This window comes from Lygodium microphyllum, chromosome 23 (genome assembly GCF_053477565.2).
Source record: "Lygodium microphyllum isolate KBCC chromosome 23, Lygodium_microphyllum_v1.1.10, whole genome shotgun sequence".
NCBI classification, from domain to species: domain Eukaryota; kingdom Viridiplantae; phylum Streptophyta; class Polypodiopsida; order Schizaeales; family Lygodiaceae; genus Lygodium; species Lygodium microphyllum.
Window position 1 is genome coordinate 69,522,529 of NC_141157.1, and position 18,617 is coordinate 69,541,145.

An 18,617-nucleotide genomic window follows, 5' to 3' on the forward strand; every position below is an offset into this window, starting at 1 on the left:
CGTCCTCATGACAGCCCTCCCCCTTAAAATCCTTGCAATCATCCTCGATTGCACGCCACATGCATCAAAAGCAAAATAGTGGACTAGAATTTCCACAAAGCATTATAGTTAACACAACATTGCGCACTCTTGCTCGACCATTTCATATGCCCAACACATGCTGGAAATTACCAACCAATCATAACATAACATAAGGCTCAAAAAAGAATCTCAAAAACATTGCCAGATTATCATGTGACATGTCTATTTCTCATGAGCTCAACTCATCTAGCAAAATCAAACCATAGCATAGCATAACCAAGCATAAACCATCGCTAAAACATCAATGGCATTATAACATATGCTATTGTCTATGAAACTAGATGTAAACCATTGAAAACTGAGTATAATCTGATCTTAAACTGATCACTTGAAAGATCTGAGAACTGATCGTAAATTGCTGCAAATGTGACCCCAAACTGATCACAAACTCATTGCAAAAGCTGACTAGCAATCAGTGCAAAAATAGATACGAATCTGATCCCAAAAGTGACCATAAATGGTTCTCAAGCTGATCAAAAACTGAGCTGAAACTGATCAAAATTTTTGTCTCAAAACTAAGACAAAATTCATGCCAAATTGATCATAAGCTGATGCAAAAGTATAGTTCCAGTGCCCGGGTGAAACTCATACTCATTTGGATTCCGCATCCATCTCACAGTGACTAGTACACTAAGTAGTGACCTCATGGCAAACATACTATCAGCGCAGTACCTTGGATACATGCCGAATATATCCGGGATCCACCACATATGAGAGCTCTCCATAACCGGAGCAGTAGAAGTGCTACCTCCCCCTTGAGCATCAAGCACTACTTCGAACCCCTACTCTGTTGAACCTGACAGAGCCCAAATCAAAGTCGGCTCTAATCGAAAGGTATCTAGATAAAGCTGCAACAACTAAGGATGCTCTGTCAAGTTGTCCTCTTCTATCCATTTGACATCCATTGGTGAGAAATTCTGAAATTACACGAAGTATCTCCTTGAAACTTCACCTTTGACTCTTTTTTCTTCCTTATGTGCTAAAATCTGCTCAGGTATCAAAATCTCATCGAGCTCCTCAACCTCGGGCTGAATTTCAGCAGACATTCTCTGGCACATCACCATGGAAAGGCCTCAAGAAATTGACATGAAAAGCATTGTGTAGTTGCCAATGTGGAGGTAATTTCAGTCGATATGCCGCATCGTTGATCTTCTCCAACACCTCGAAGGGCCCATAGTATCTCATACTCAACTTTGGATACAATCTTTCTCTTCCTTTCATCTTTTGCAACCTTGCCTTTTCAAAACGCAGCACTACATAATCACCCTCTGCAAACTACAAAGCACGTCTGTGGCGATTAGCTACCCTCTTTTGCTTTTCCTGCGATCTCCGAAGTGCATATTTATCTTTGCATAGGCTATATCCAAGTTTTCCACCTATCAATCAGCCTCAAAGATCTTATCCTTAGTTTGCAGAATAGGTGGTAGCTTCTTGCCACCCTCAATCACCTCAAATGGAGCTTTGCCCATAGAACTATGCACTATGTTGTTGTAAGCAAACTCAGCCAAGGGCAAATATTGCTCCCATTATGTCTTGTGGTCTAAAACATAGCACCTCAAAAGATCTAACACTATGGAATTTGCTTCCTCAGACTGACCATCTATCTACAGATGGAAGGATGATGGGAAATACGTGGTACCCACACTCTCAAACAAACCCTTCCAAAATAAACTAGTCATCTGGGGGTCTCAATCACTAATGATTGACTCTGGCATACCATGATACATAAAGATGTGCTGCAAAAACAATCGTGTCATATGATCAGCCTTTATTTTCTTCCTCAACGTTTAAAAATGGGCTTGTTTGCTAAACATGCAAACGATAGTCCATATCCCATCATTCCCTGTAGGTGTCTTAGGAAGCTCAAAAATAAAGTCCATTGCAATGCTCGGCCAAGACCTTTGGCCATTGCAAAATTGATCATAAACAATAGCAAAGTCTGAATCAGCAACATATTGCTATTTCATGGAATCCAACTCAATGTGATAAACCATACTGCCAGCTGAAATTTGTGGCTTATGTGACAGTGCATCATCCACAACATTCTTTTTACCATCAATATGTACAATCTGAAAATGAAACATAGAGAGAACATTTGCCCATCTCATATGCTTCTTTGACAACTTTATCTAAGTCAAGAAGTACCTCAAAGTTTGACGGTCTGTCTCCACTGTAAAACCAGCCTCCAACAAATAATGTTTCCACGTTGACGGTGCTCTACCTTGCATCAAAAGAGTGGACCACCACTATATTGCATTCCCTTTCAAGAAAGTGGCTGCCTTTCGAATCTTTGAGGACTCTGTGAAGTTTCCCCCCTCAATAGGCTGCACCAAACTGTTGAATGAAAGTCAAAGCTTTCAGCCTATCTTGTATACTACTAAAGGACTCAAACTTCACTGCTTTTCCACCTGCATCATAGTCTTTGCTGCCCCTTTGGGTGTCAAGTTGTCATACACTGGCTGCTGCAAAAAGGGCGCATTTCCTTAATTCACATTAGAACAAACGCTAAACAGAGCATTTGCATTACCAACATTCATTCCTTGAGCCTCATAAGCATTCAAGGGTGCAAATGCAATACCAAACATGCTACTTTGTGTCCCAGCCATCAAGTCAATGCTGCTATGCATAGGGTTTTGCATATCTCCATCCATACCCGAATAGATTGGGCCTTGCACACCATGCATTGGTTGTTGCATACCATAGGGATTTGTGCTATACATTTCCATATGCGGATCTTGTCCAAACATAGTATGAAAAATTGTGCTACCACCAAAATATCATGGCTGCCCCATCTTAGCATCTATACCCAGCTGTCTAAAATCCATTGGATTAGCACTTCTGTGATGGCCTTGCATTTGCATTCCTTGCCCCTTAGGTACCAACTTTTTTATTTCATCAGTATCTTTGGGAGCTTCAAATGAAGCATTTGGGATTATCTTTGGTGTATCTTGCTGTGCCGAAGGTGTAGAAGACGACTTCTTTTTCTTACCTTTGTTATCCTTCTTTGAAGCATTCAAAAATCGGGTAAAATGAGGATCCTTTGCCAATTCAACAAAGAGATTTGCTGCTATCCTCATCTGATTCTTGAACTTGTTATCAAATTCCTCTTCACTTTGTTGATCATCAGCCTCCTTATGCCCTGAGGGCCATGCATCTTGCCCAACAACAACATTTTCAGCTTGTTGTTGGGAATAAAGGCCCTCGTGCCTTCTAATGTGCACGGGTGTGAACACACCCTTAGCACTTGCACTTACACATATATCTATCTAAAAACCTAAAGTGATACACTCGTCATTGTACCCAAAAATCGTGCACACTCTCTACTCTGCTCTCTCACTCTCTATCTCGCTGCTTCTAACGAACACTAACTGTCTCGATCTTCACGCTCCGTCACTACAAACTAGTATCAGAGTGGGCAAGGAGTGCACGCTTCTCGAGACGTCAGAAGTGAGCCAGTTGACAAGCGAGCTCTTAGCAAGCAGCATTCGTGGGTCGATAGGCTGACACAGGATCAAGGCAAATCCAGTATGGACCACAGCAGGTCCAGCGTGGACCACGACGACACCAGGCGTGAAGCAATCGGGTGCAACTAACGTGCCAGGCTTCAACAGTCGGATGCAGGCCTCACGGACGTCAAACGCACGGACGACTAACGAGACTAGAAGCGACTCTTACGTGACACGACAAAAGGCTCGCACGTAACAGGGACACTCTCTACTCTGCTCTCTCTACCTCTTTGTCTCGCTGCTTCTAACGAACACTAACTGTCTCGATCTTCCTACTCCATCACTACACTTGCTGTCCATGATCTGAGCCTTGTCCAAGGTCAGGCATTGCATTTCCTTCATTCACATGTGAATGTTCATACTGAGAGGCATCATCACTGCTTGAGTCCATCTCACTGTATGAAGACATATTGCTGTAATTTCTCAGATGAGAGTAAAAATTAGCACTAGCACAAAGCTTTGGCTTGCAATCAGGTGCCTCGAGGCAACCAAATCAAGGGATTGAGTGGTATCCCAGCAATGGAACCATGTAACCAGCCTTCCTCCACAGATAGGGTGGCAAATAACCTGTTTAAGGACTATTTACAACAATTAACAAATTCACAATGTAGGAACTTGTTAGGCACGGAGATCGAGACAGACTGTCCTACGCGCAATGAGAAACAGAGAGCGAGTGAGAGAAAGCAGAGAAGAGAGTGATCACGTTTTTCAGGTACAATGACGATTGTGTACCTTTAGGTTTTTAGATAGATATATATGTGTAAGTATAAGTGCTAAGGGTGTGTTCACCCACTTCATAGACGACGGAAATGCCCCAAATTCAATGGCTAGCTAGTCCTCCACTTGAATTTAGCTAAAATTCACATTCAGCCCCGAAAAATCCAAGCCTTGGAGCTTCCAATTTTTTGCATGCTTCCTGAGGCTATTGATAAACCCTAATTTCTGCCGCAAATTAGGGTTTACAGCACAGAAATCAAAATTTCTTGGTCTCTCGTAATCTCAATGCTACAATCTTAGGAGCAAGGCTGTAGAAAGGTTGGGAGATGAGAGAGAATGCTGAGGAAAGAGAAAATTCAGACACAAATTTACTACTACTGCCCTATCTCAACAAATTTTAGATGCAAAGAACTAAAGAAAGTCAGTCATTTACTGCTGCTGCCCTATCTCAACAGCCTGCAGATGCTGTTGCCTGCTGTTGATTGATCTTCTCCTGCCCTTGGCTACCTCAGAAGGTCCTCCAATGGCTGCAAATCAGACCAACAGCATCTCCTCCCTCTCTCTTGCAAGCTGAATACTCTAAAAATGCCTCTCTCTAGCCTCTAAAGACGTTTTTCAGTCTTACATGGGCACTTTTAACAAGTGGCAGCCTTGCCAAATGGTTTTTCCACATTAGCCATAATTAAATATTAATTTTCAGTCTTTAAATACTAAAAATTAATCTAATAATTATTTCAGTGCCCTAAAAAATAATTTGACTGGCCAATAATTAAATTGGCTAGGCATCTTCCATTCTCGAGTATTCTCTGCGCCATCTTTGACCATCACATTGGCGTTAAGTACCATTAAACGCCCCTTCTCTAGTGTCACCAACCGATACTTATGGCCAAATAAATGACCTAGGCCAACAACTAGCACCAGATACCACAAAGTACCTGTGCGGCATAACTTACAGTAACTTTTGCCTTTGACATCTTGTGATTTTCTGGAGTCTCGAGCTCGTAAATTTACTCTAACCCCAGTTGCACCTCACATGTGCAACATTTACTTAATCATGTGATTAAAAATTAATCCACATGTTAAGTGAGGTTTCAAAAATACATGTCCTCATGACATTTCATGACAGAATAGTGCTATGCAATCAAGCCATATTTATCTATCTTTAGCATTCCTCTCTCTCTCTCTCTCTCTCTCTCTCTCTCTCTCTCTCTCTCTCTACACTTCTTTCTTTCTGTCTAGTCATACACTTCCACATGCGCTTCACTCTAACAACATACGCAAGGAATCAAAGCTCACATGAAGCTTTACTGCTGTAAAACAATGAATTTGCAGCATATTCAATGACATTTAGTAATCTAAAACAAAGGTGACTTACATGTGAATGTTTAAGACTCAATTTGGCTCTCCAAGTGCTCAAAAACAAGGGGACATGCTAGTTACTTGCAGCAAAAAGTGGTTCTAGAATTTGTAAAGGTTGTGCGTGAATTGCTAAGGATTGCAAAGATTTGGTCAAAGAAATTCAAACATGTTTCTTGAGATCTTGATGGAAGGAACTCGAACATATTCCTTGTCATTGCATGGTCCACCAATCGGAAATCCAGCCTCTCTCTATCTATTGTACAACAAAATTCTAGAATAAAGATTAAAGAAATATCACAAGGGATCCTAATTTGGGGGCCAAGCAATGTCAGTAGTCTCATTTGATTGGTGATGTGCTGAATTTTCTCAATCATTAGTTATTGGCTTGCTGTAATATACTTGTAAATCAAAAAAATTACCACCCTATCCATCAAGGAAGGCTGGTTTGATGGTTCCATTACCAAAATATATCAACTTCTTGAGTAGGTGATCCTGAGGCACCTGATTGCAAGCCATAAGAGCAAGCAATTTGCTGAAATTCTAAGCTAACACGTATATACACCAAGCATGTTTTTATCTCGCACTAAAGAATCTCGCTTTTTACGATGCATCACTCTTTGAATCATAGTAACATGGAACTAAGAATGGGAAAACAGACGGGGTCAGGGTCGAGGACAAGGGATGGCCAAAAGCAAGGAACAGGAATGAGGAAGGGAACGGCATACATAAATGGCATTTTCAAATGTATTCATGTGATGTGGTGGGTGGAGGTGTGGTTGAATGTATACTACCAAAGAACATACGCACATGCATGCATGTATACATGTATTATCCATTGTAGAAAGATTATGGGTGTAATGTGGGCTGGTTTGATATGATTTCATACAAGTGTATGTTGATTTTGTATGTGTATGTGTGACAAAAGGCGAAGTCCTTGGAAGAGGTTTGAAGAACTCACCCACCAAAAAACCCCCCTCAAAACACCCCCCCCCCAAAAAAAAAAAAGAAAAAACTCTCCCCTGACAAGAGGATGGGGTAGGGGACAGTTGGGATAGGGGATGGCTATTGGGGATGGAATAGGGGACACTCCATCCGATTTTGGCATCCCCTTTGGCAAATCCATCTAGGATTGTGTTCTGGGGGTCCCGGAAGGCCGTTCCCAATTACTATGCTTTGAAGAGTCTAAAGGCAATGGAAATAATGCAATGCCCGATCTTGGAATGGGCTCTCAGTATGGGCAGTATGCTGTGATTGCTGGTTAGGGTCATGAAACTTGAACTTCAATGCATCATGATGCTGAAAATCAGCAGGAAAAAGAGTTCTCAGATGCTCAGCTGAGATAACAGCAGTGCATAGTTTATCACAGCTCACTGATGACCCGCATTTTGCTGAATTTATGCAATCCCCCAAGAACAACAGCAAGGGGAAGAAGAGGAAGTCATCTTATAAAGTTTCAAGACAGCAAGTGACTCCAAAGGTAGAAGTGTCACAGCCTCAAAATGCACCCAATGCATCAAATAAGTAAGTGCAAATGTTTGCTTTGGGTCAAGGACAGCAAATGCATAGGAATCTTCTTAATGCATATACTATGACTTTTTGGACACCAAGGTATGCCCCAAAATTTCGGACATCCAGGGTATACAGAGAAAGAAGGGAAGAGAGAGACAAAAAGAACACATAGAGAAAAGGGATAAGTTTGAATTGAATTGAGAATGAATGCTGAATACATGGCTGCTCCAAATAGAGCCCCTGCAAGCTGCTGATTTGTGTCAATAAGGGTGCCAAAATGTGATAGAAGATGACTGAGGTAGCAGGCTATGATGAGGAGACTGGAGGCATCCAAGTATGCTGGAACGTGGCAATGGGAGCAGACCAAAATGGGGCAGCTATATATAGCAAGAAAGTGCTGAACAGGCCGAGCTGCCCACACAAGCGGCAATGAAGAAACAGTAGAATCTAGCATAAATACTGCCATAAATGCTGTTCAACCAGTCGCCAATGCTGCCACCTAGGACTGCCACATGGCATTGCAGCAAATGCAAGCATTTTCCCTTTTACCTCATCAAGAGCAGTCAACCTGGTTTCCAATGGATCCGCAGCATTAGGTCATCTATACCTTTTCAAATCTTCATCTTCAACACTCTCACTCTGAGTTCAGAGTCAAACAACAACACTGTTTTTTAAAGATAAGACCCATTAATCTTAGGCTACCCAAAAGACAATATCCATCACCTCTATGACCTTGCTAGGCCCTTGGACAGTCTAGGGTCCCCCCCCCCCCCGCCCCCCCCCCCCAAAAAAGCCTTCTTGGCCACATTTTTGGGCCTGAGAGGGGTCTTGAGCAAGGAAAATTATGGCCAAAATGAATCTCAAATTATCGCAAATCTATTGCCTATAACTCCCAAAAACAGCCCCAAAATGATTTATTTCAAGAAACAAACATTATTTTCAAAGCAGTAGACCGTAGGACAAAAAGCTCAAAAAGGAAAATATTCACATTTCCAGAACTTGATCACCCAACACCAACTTTTATATCCATTGCCATTATCTTGTGTCCTCTCTAAATCCATCTCCAACAACCCTTCTACCTATGTTTGCATCCCACCCTGCTACGCAACCTGCCATCAATGATCATCATGATCTATCCTCATTGCCTAGTGGAGCTGCTGTGGTTTGTGCTGCTGAGATCATCAACATTGCTTTCTGGAACCATTCACTGCTGCTGGAGCTGTCATCTGCTGCATTTTGCAGTCCAGCCTCCCAGCCTGCTGTCATCATCTCCCTTCTGTTGAGCTGCTGTTGCTGCCCATACAGAGGCGTGCCACACTTGCATTTTCACTCTAGGAGGACAGCTGTCTGCATTTTCAGCCTTGGTGGACTGCTACTGCTGCATGCAGGATTCATCCCAAATACAATGAACTCTCAAAGCTATTTCTAGCATATCCAACTCCTAAATCAGCTCACCTCATCCCTGGTCCTTGAAACACAGAAGCTTGAGGCCCTTCGCATCATTCTTCATCCTTCTATGTGCTCTTCCCTCATTGAGCATTCATGAAATTGCATTATTGTGTGTTATACACTTTGTCTTCTCTATATGCCCTAATTATGCACTTTGTGTCTTCTATATTTGACCTAGCATTTCCTCACATCTTACACTCTCACATGTCAAAAGATAACATACCAGCGAGACAGTAGGGTTGGCGGGGAGGAACACGGAGTGAACTCGGCAAACATGGAGAAGAGAAGAGAAGAGAGAAGAAACTCTAATGAATGGAAGGATGAAGTTCTGAATCATGGAGTGAATGTGATACAAGGGAACAAGGGTGTCGTAGCACAAGGAGGATGATGAAGACAGCCACGAACCACGAACCGCAATGTCCTCCTGAAGGGGTGTGAGGGTAGAGGAGAGGCTGGAGATAAGAGGTGACGGACTGCATGAATCAGCCGTGAGGAATGAATGAGAGAGTGGCCTATAAATAGGCATAGTCAGTCTAGGATGGTGCCCCTTTTTGGGGCTGCAAACCCTAAACGCAAAACGCAAAAACGCAAAATGCGGGTGAAAGGTGAAGGGTTTCTCAACATCACATACTCCAAATCCCAAGGTAGCTTTGCTACCCATCTCAAAGGGGCTCACAATGAACCACAATTAGTCCTCAAAGAGCCATGATCAACCACAAACTTGCCTTGAACAGCCACAAACTCTCCTACTCACACTCCTTGATCCATGGCACGCCGTCTAGCTCATGTTCTTACTATTGTCAATTTGTCACCAAGGATGAAGATGTTCAGCACTATGTTCAAACTAGCATGATCACCAATGATGAAGATATGCTTTAAAATCTTAAATATGGCCCACATGCAATATATAGCTTGACTTGCCTCATTACCAAATCCTAAATTTGGCACAGCTTGCTATTGTCTAACTTGCTACGTTATCAATTCATCCAACATAACTACCACATCATCAACAAGTCCAACCTCACTAACACATCACATAACCATACACCACATGCCATAATGCAGCCAATATTTGCTATCGCCCACCTACAACATTACAAGTGCACTATACTACTAGTGGAAAGCCTACTTCATACATAGAACCCCCACTTTGACTGAGATGGGCTCAACCAAGAGTCTTACTAACTATGCTCTATAGAGCAAAGGAAAGAGTAGGTATAACACAACCAAACGTAGAAATAAGTTGCTACTTTCTTCAACTACTTTACTTGATTCCTATCACCCATCTTTCCTCACTATCAAATTGGGAACACTATGTCCAAATGTGTGGATAGTTTATCTACTTCTAGTTTAGCAAACGTAGAGGCTCAAAATCTTGAGCACCTTGCAACGTGCCACGGAGTTGATAAATGCCATCCAAAGCATAACCACTAACAAAACCCCAAAGATGCATGGGCTTGGAAAGAGCAATGCCTCTAATCATTCGCTTTACCTAATGAAACTGCAAGGAGCTCCAACTATCCTGAGAGAAACTTCGAAGAGAACTAGCTACTAGATGGTTCAATTAGTTTTTCACCCCTATGTCCAAGTCTAGCAAACGATTTGCACATCAATATCACTACAAGCCTCCACTAGATTTTCCTCTCGCTTCGCCCTACTCATGCATAGTCCACCATCTTTCAGGTTCCAACAGGTACGCTCCCACTCAAACCTAACACAAAAGATCATGGTCACTTGATGGTGCACCTTGTGAAGGAGATCCCACCTGACAAGAAGAGAGACTCAAAGAAAAGCCAAGAAGATACTCAAAAGATGTCCAAGGAGGAATGTGACATGCTAGAATAAGTGTTTCTAATGCAAGCAAGAAGGTCAACACCATCACAAGTAATCTAGGAAAGAGAAAAGCAACAGAATAAATTTGAACAAAAACAAGGACAATGAAAAAAAAGTTTGAAATGCTAGTTTCTCAATCCATTGATGTGGCCGCATTACAAATTTGGTCACATCTCAACATTGTCCCAAATTGAGAGAAGCCACTTTGAAAGCAAGATAGACATGTGCCTATGAGCTGCAATTTGCTTGTCCACTTTGCTGGGAAATGAAAGGATCTATCCATCAGCTCCATCAAGACATATGTGCATCCAATCAAAGCAAATCTCATTCAAACACAAAAGCACATCACAATTGGTGGCATTCTAGTGGTTCCTAGCAATTGTGCCATCATGGTTTGATTGTCATTTGATGTTTCGAAAGCCCTAATTGAGCCATTTGGTGATGGACTCTTGTGTTTGAAGTTTTCAACATTTCAGTTGCTTGAACGAGTGCAATCACAACAGGTGGTACCTTGGGTGGCTCTATGGCTTGGGATGTACTTTTATCATGGTGGGTTTGTCAATGGCCCTTCAACTTTCTCAAATAGCAAAGGTGTAAGGAGTGACTGCAAATGAAGCAGGTTGAAATCTGAAGGAGATGTCTGTTCAATCATCTAGCATTGCCTTTACTTCATCCAGGATAGATAGAAGACTGAGGGCTAGACCAGCAACAACTAGTTATGTGATGGTTACTAAGATTGTGGACAGTTCTAGTATAAAGGCAACACCTTCTAACCAACAGTAATCTCTAAGCAAAAACCAAAACTGGAGGAGAATCAAAAAAGCCTGATACACGTAACATTTTTGTTTGTAGGCACTTCTTAGGATAAGAAAACATCACGCTATATGTCTAATGTCAAGTCAAGAAAATCAAAAAGTGAAATGTACTTGCCCTCCCCTTATCTATCAGAATGCTCCATATTGACCTCTTTGCAAGCATTTTAATGGGTATGTCTTGCTCCAAAATCAAATGACTAGGTTTCCTGGAATGTAAGGCAAAATTCTGTGAGGAAGCTGACCTTTCTCTTCAGTACTTGTGCAGCAAACAACTCAACCTCAAAGTCATGACGGAAATAAGTAGGGTCTGACGTAAGGATGCCAATTGCCACCTCCCATGCAACATCCGTATGCTGGAACTGAACGAGCCACTGGTTTGCAGCCACCCTGTTGCAAGTCTGCACATCGTGGTTCAGGACTCGAACTGCCTGTGCTACTTGCATTTGCAGCTCCATCCTGATCCGTTGCATAAGACAGCCAGACCAAACCTGATCCACTGCTACCACATGGCCTAGCCTCGACTAGACCTGACACTGCAGTCATGACCAACCTCCGCACAAAAGAGCTCTTCTAGGCCTGCCCTTGGTTTGACACCGATCACTATCCGTGCCATGAAGTCTGCTTGTGCCATAACCACGAAATGCTAAGAAATCATGTCCTCGCTATATTATTCTGAAATCAAGCCAACGCGAGGATCCTGTCCAGCACTGATCGTAGTGCTAAACTTTTCCACGCAGAGAGCAGTCCATCCATTTCAGCAGGATGAAACTGAAGGTCCGACCTGCAGTGAGCAGCGCCCGGAATGCTCTTACACAAAAACTTTACATCCTGAACAGCGGCCGGAAATGTCTTATAGGAAAGCTTTGCATTCTGCTGTGATCGAGGCCTGTGTGCGAGATAAATCACGATACGATGACCTCGAGCTCTATTGAGGCGAAGGCAGGGTCAACCTTCGATCGGAAGCGGGATGATGCTCCAACAAAATGGCTCGCCTTCATCAAGGCTCGGCTCGGTGCAGAGTTGCAGAGGAGAGCTGAGAAAGCTCACGGCCAAAGGACATTCGAGCGTGGCCAGCCGCATGTGGCGCCATTAACCAAATATTGCACCTTGCTAACACTCGCTGAGAAGGATTTGTGTGCTTCGTAAACAATTTCCTAACCAAGTGCTACAACTTCCCAACACCAATCGAGACTCCATCGAACAAGGGCGCACAAGCCTCTTCCATTTTGTTTTAAGCATTATTTTCTTAGAAGTAGGCCACTATAGTTAACTATAGGTGATTTTTGAAAACCCCTCACAATACCATTGTAATAGCATATGCCTCAGCAAGCAATGCTAACAATATGTAAAAGCAAGACATACGATTCGAAAGATGTCCAAAATTGCAATAAGCTTCTATTAGGAGCACTACCTCGCAAAAGGACACGTGTTATCTTGTAGTTGGTCCCAACCAGTTTAGCAATGTCTCTAAGCTAGCACCCCATTCGAAAGGGTGATAATGTTCTAAAACACTTGTCGTGTTACCGTACCAAATGCTTCGATCCTCAAGAAAAAAAGGGGTAATAACACTCCAAGATTGTTGATCTGCACACATTGTCTGAAAAACAGACTTACAAAGGGTTGCCATATGGATTTCAACATCTAAAATAACCCCACCTCCCATGGATTGGTACAAACTTAGCTCCAAGATATACCAAAATGCATAGAATCATTCTTCCACAATGGAAAGTGCCATGTGAGATCCTTCAAGGCAACATTAGTCTAAGGTAGCAATGGCAATAAGTAAGTGAGCATGGGGAGCACAATGATATGTGACACTTAAAGAAATCACATAGCATAACGAATAGAATATAAGCAAGGAGTAGAGAACTCATAGCAACTATGAGAAGAACAGAGACTACTTTAATTTCAAACGAACTAATACAAAGATGGCTTTGTCTACCTATGTGCTTCCACTGTGAAGCTTAGATGGAGATCCAAGCATATGATAGACGAAGAGCTTAAGGGTAGATACTGGAAGAACTTTGATTGGGTGAGAGATAGATTGACAATGGCTTTAGAGAGGTCTTCCCTTTATAGTCCGAGAAGGTAGTCTAGTCAACATGTTTAATGACCATATTATGAACCTTTCTTAGTTAGCCAAAGAATATTCCCTTTACTGTCGAGCGAGGGGTGCTGTCCCTAGACCCCAAACTCCTTGATAACTCCCATACCCTGCAAATGGGTGCATTGTGCCTCGAGTTGCTACTAGTATATCTACTCTATCTAACCCAAAGGCTAGATCCACAAAGGTCGCCTTTTTTCCATTCAATCATATAGACCTCATCTAATATATAAGTCAAGACCCACCCAATGCCTGTGCTCACACATGGCTTCTCCTCATAATGGGGACCTTATAGCTTAGAGCACCATGGATCATCAGTGGCACCTTACAAGGTTGGGGCATTGAGCATATCTAACACTCCCCTTAATGTCCACCCTCAGGTGAACTACATTCTCAGCCCATATACCAAGTTTCAGTGAAAATATCTACTCCATTCTCCTTTGTTGGATAGTAGACCTAGACTGTAGACCAACTCTACTATCCCATTCTCAATTAAGTCACGCATGTAGTGATACTAGATCTCAATGTGTTTGGTGTATGCATGAAAAACTAGATTTTTGGCAATACTGATACAACTCTGATTATCACATCTTAGCACTATTAGATCTTCATCTTGTACTCCCATATGCGATAGGATTCTCCTTATCACACTACTTCACATGCAGCAAAGCAAGCTACCTTATACTCTACTTTAGTAGAAGGCAATGCTATAGTTGGTTGCTTCTTACTAATCCAAGAGAGTATTCTTGAACCTAAAGAGAAACAATCCTGAAATTGATTTCCTAGAATCACTGTCATTTGCCCAATTTGAGTCATAGTTCTGTATAAGAGCACTTCCATAACGGTATGCAATACCATAGTCAAGAGTTCCCTTTAATTATTTGAGCACCTGCATCCCAACTTTCCAATGACTTTCTCATTGTTTATTTAATAATTGTATGTGATACCATAGTCAAGAGTTCCCTTCAAGTATTTGAGCACCCACATCCCAACTTTCCAATGAATTTCTCATGGTTTATTTGAGAACCTGCTCAAAATTCTGATAGCAAAGCTAATATCTGGTGGCTTGGTGTTACACAAGTAGATGAGACTACCAACCAACCTCCACCTCCTAATGTCTGCTTGTACTGATGTATCATCAATGGATAACTTCACATTGACCCCCATAAGCATAGCTATCTTCGTACACTTGGTTATGCCAAATGTTTTCAAAATCTTCCATGCATTTCTTTTTTGAGAGATGAAGATTTTACCAAGCTCTTTCCAGACTTCAATGCCCAAACAATAGTGCAACAAGCCCCAACTTTGTCAGTTCAAACTCAAAGCTCAAAGCCTTCCGAATCTAGTGGATCATATCTTCATAGTCACCTATAACAAGAAGATTGTCTACATATAGGACAATCATTATAGACTTTTCACTATCCTTGTAAACATATAAGTTAGCATATGAGGCACATCTTTTGAAATTCAAACCTAGAAAGAATTTATCTATTCATTGTACCATGCTCTGGGGCTTTTTTTTAGTCCGTACAATGCTTTCTTTAGTTTACAAACTTTATTCTTAGAATGGGGGGCCTCAAACCATAATGGCTTAGCCATGCACACCTCCTCCTTGAGATCACCATTCAAGAATGCTAATTTGACATCCATTTGGTAAATTGGCCACTTTTTATGAGCAGCACTACAAGTATTGTGCAACTAGTGGTCATTCTAGCAGTTGGAGCAAATGATTCTTGAAAATCAAATCCTTTAACTTGTGAAAATCCCTATGCAACTAATATGGCTTTGTACTTTAGTAAGCTACCATCAACCTTAAACTTTACCTTTCAAACCCACTTGGTTCCAATAATCTTTCTCGTTTCTGGCCAATCCACTAGCTCCAAGTGGCATTCTTTGTTATACTATCATACTTAGCTTGCATAGCTACTCTCCGTACTAGTTCAGTAAGTGCTTCTTCCAAGTCAGCTAGCTCCTTTACTTCTCTCGCAATCTCAACCATTAATGCTATATTGACTATGTGAGCAAAATCCTTTATATGCTCCTCTATTCTTAGAGACCTCGTTGGTCCATCTGTCTTTTCCTCAACTATAGCAAGCATAGGATTACTATGATCACAGGGCTACTTCACCCATTGCAGCAATGGCTTTTTGGGTAGTATGATTGCAGGTTGGTGAACTTTATTCTCATCATCCAAAGACGATACTTCCTCCTCCTTGAGAGTAGGGACAGCTCCTGGGATAGGTTCATAGTGGACTAATTCTTCACTGGATCATAAAATGAAACGACTTATATTCTCCTCCTTCACTATATGTGGCTGTTACTTGAACACCACATCACGGCTCGCTATGATCTTCGTTGCCTCTTGGTCATACAACTTGTAAGCCTTTTTCTCATCGCTAAAAACCAAAAAGTTACATTTTATGCTTTTTGGATATAATTTGTTTCTCTTATCCTTTGGAACATGTGCATAGCATTCATATCTAAAGTTTTAAAATGTGAGACAAATGGTTTCTTACCAGAATAGGCCTTACAAGGAGTTTTGCCCGTAGGAGCCTTTGTGTAACTCCAAATGAGAATGTAGAGTGCAATTTTAATAACTTATACCAAAACTAGTTAGATAATCCCTTGATCTTAAGCATGCACCTTGCCATTTCCACAATGGTGCAATTTAGGCGTTCAGCAACACCATTCTGCTAAGGTGTATAAGGCGCCATCAATCGATGCTTAATCCCTTTTCTCTTGCAAAAGTCTTAAAACTCCTTTAGGTGAACTCACCACCACTGCCATTTGTTCTAAACTTATTCACACTTTGCCCTATTTCATTCTCAACAAGTTTTAGCCTTTCTTTAAACTTACCAAAAGCTCGAGCCTTATCACAAAAAAAGTACATCTTCATCTTTCTACTGTAGTCATCAACGATCAACATAAAGTAAGGAGGTCCTCCCAATACTTTTGTATGGCTTTTGTAGGCCTTTTCTCTATTCTTGCTTTCTCGTGGAAATTCCTTTCTCTATTGCTTACCTGTCATACAAGTTTCACATGGTTCCTTCATTTCGGTTACTGTAGGTACGTAAGCAACCATACATTGCTTATGCATCTCCTTTAACATTGCAAAACCAATGTGACTAAATCTTTCATGCCAAAGTTTACTTGCACTCATACCAACTGTGGTTGTTAGAGCACTTGAATTATACAAGTTGTTCCTCCTTTCTCCTTTGTCGACAACTTTTCCAACATTATCGATAATTTCTACACTTGTCTTAGTGAATCTCACCTCATGGATAAGATCAGCTATAAAAGTAGTTGTTAGCAGATTTCTTTTAATCTTTAGAGCATACAATACATTTGAAAGATTCTTGAGTTCACCATTTGCAATAACAAAGAAAATAACACCTATGCTCTCAACAAAGCATTTGAAATATTTTTGAGTTCACTATTTGCAATAATAAAGGAAATAGCACATATGCCCTCAATAGAGCATTTTACATAATTCACAACCATCATAATGATGGATTCTTGTAGAGGCTTCATAGAACTATCTAGACCTTTATTGTTGTTCATGTGATGGGAGGTGCCAATTTCGCTAAACATTGGCGGACAATTCCTCGATGTTTGAATTGTCGGTACAATAGCAACACCACCCGATGCGCTAGCAGTGCTACTTGATGTAGCAGATGTCAATTATTCTCTTTGTTATTGAAGCCCTTGCCTCTTGCATACTCTTCACTCCTCAAAGCCCTCTCAGCTTTAATACCACATAGAAATTATCTGGCACAACGAATAGAATTTGAGCAAAGAGTAGAGAATACACAATAAATACGAGAATAGAGATTGCTTTAATTTCAAATGAACTGTTATAAAGATGGCTCAGTCCACTAGCATGCTTCCACTATGAAGCTTAGATGACAATCTAGATAAATGATAAGTGAAGAGCTTAAGGGTAGTTGGAAGAACTCTAACTAGGTGAAAGATAGATTGATGATGGCTTTAGAGGGGTCTTTCTTTTATGGTGTTGCTCCCAAACCCCAAAATAGGGGTCCCTAGTAGCTTCCACACCCATCAACTTGACGCATTGTACCTTGAGTTGCCACCGGCATAACTACTCTATCTAATCCAAAGGCTAGATCCACAAATGTCACCTTTTTGTGATCTGGTCACATAGACCTCCTATGACATATAAGTCAAGATCCACCTAATGCCTTTGCTCACACATGGCTTCTCCTCATAATGGGGACCTTATAACTTAGACTACCATGGATCATTTGTGATACCTTACGAGGGTGGGGCATTGAGCATATCTAACAACACTCTAAGACACACATGAAATGGCTAAGCTTGGGATTTGCAATAAAGAAACTTAGCTTCCAAATTTTGTGATATCCATTTCAATACGAGTCTTGGCTAATCAACAGCCAAGGGATAACCAAGATGCCTTACAATGTCTCCTATTAAACAACCACACCATGCCAAACAAAATTTGCTAAATTCAAGCAAGTATAAGCAATAATGGATTACTTCATAGCATTAATACAAAGACCCTATGCATGTCCAAAAAATTCCCAAACATCTAAAGCTTTGCAAAGGTTAGAAGCATCTACTCTCAAAACCATGAATGTATCATCAGCTAGCACATGGCCAACAAAATATTAGTTTCAAGGGTGAGATAAACCAACTAGTTGTCCCGTATCAACAAGATGTGATGACATAGAAAGAATGGGATGAGTAGTGAGTGCAAAAAAGAGTGGGCTTAGAGGGTAGCCCTATCGAGCCGAGCATGCAATGCAAAAGGGCTCAATGACTCCATTATTTAGCATAATATGTAAAGTAGCAACCATATTCATGGTATAGATCAACCTAGATATATGAGGCCCAAAACCTAGGTCTTTAGAATATCCACAAGGAAAGACAAAAAATCAAAAGCCTTTTCCAAATCCAACTATATCAAGACAAGCTTGTCCTATATGTGTCATGCATAATCTATGGCAATTTGTGCATTTAAGATATTGTGTAAAATGCTTTTTCCCTTAATAAAACCATACGAACGAGGATGTACAAGATCAAGTAGGTGAACATGAAGATGATTTCGCAATATCTTTGTAAAGATCTTATAAATAGTGCCCATCAAGGAAATAAGTCTCCAATGTGTAAGTTTCAAAGGGGAGGAAGCTTTGGGAATCAACTTAATCACCCCTTCTTTCCACAATGAAGGCATAGAAACTTAAACTTGGTGACACATAAGTGTGA

General features: G+C 41.2%; 1 protein-coding gene across 1 annotated transcript in view; it reads right to left on the minus strand.

The window, feature by feature from the left end:
- The window catches only part of LOC148016305 (ARM repeat superfamily protein), a 178,421-nt gene extending 165,966 nt beyond the window's left edge, over window positions 1–12,455 (minus strand). The window contains exon 1 of the mRNA XM_087664734.1: window positions 11,512–12,455. Coding sequence (XP_087520860.1) covers window positions 11,512–11,739 — 228 coding nt within the window. The 5' untranslated portion in view covers window positions 11,740–12,455. The remainder of the gene's footprint in view (window positions 1–11,511) is intronic.
- Window positions 12,456–18,617: the final 6,162 nt, after the last annotated feature.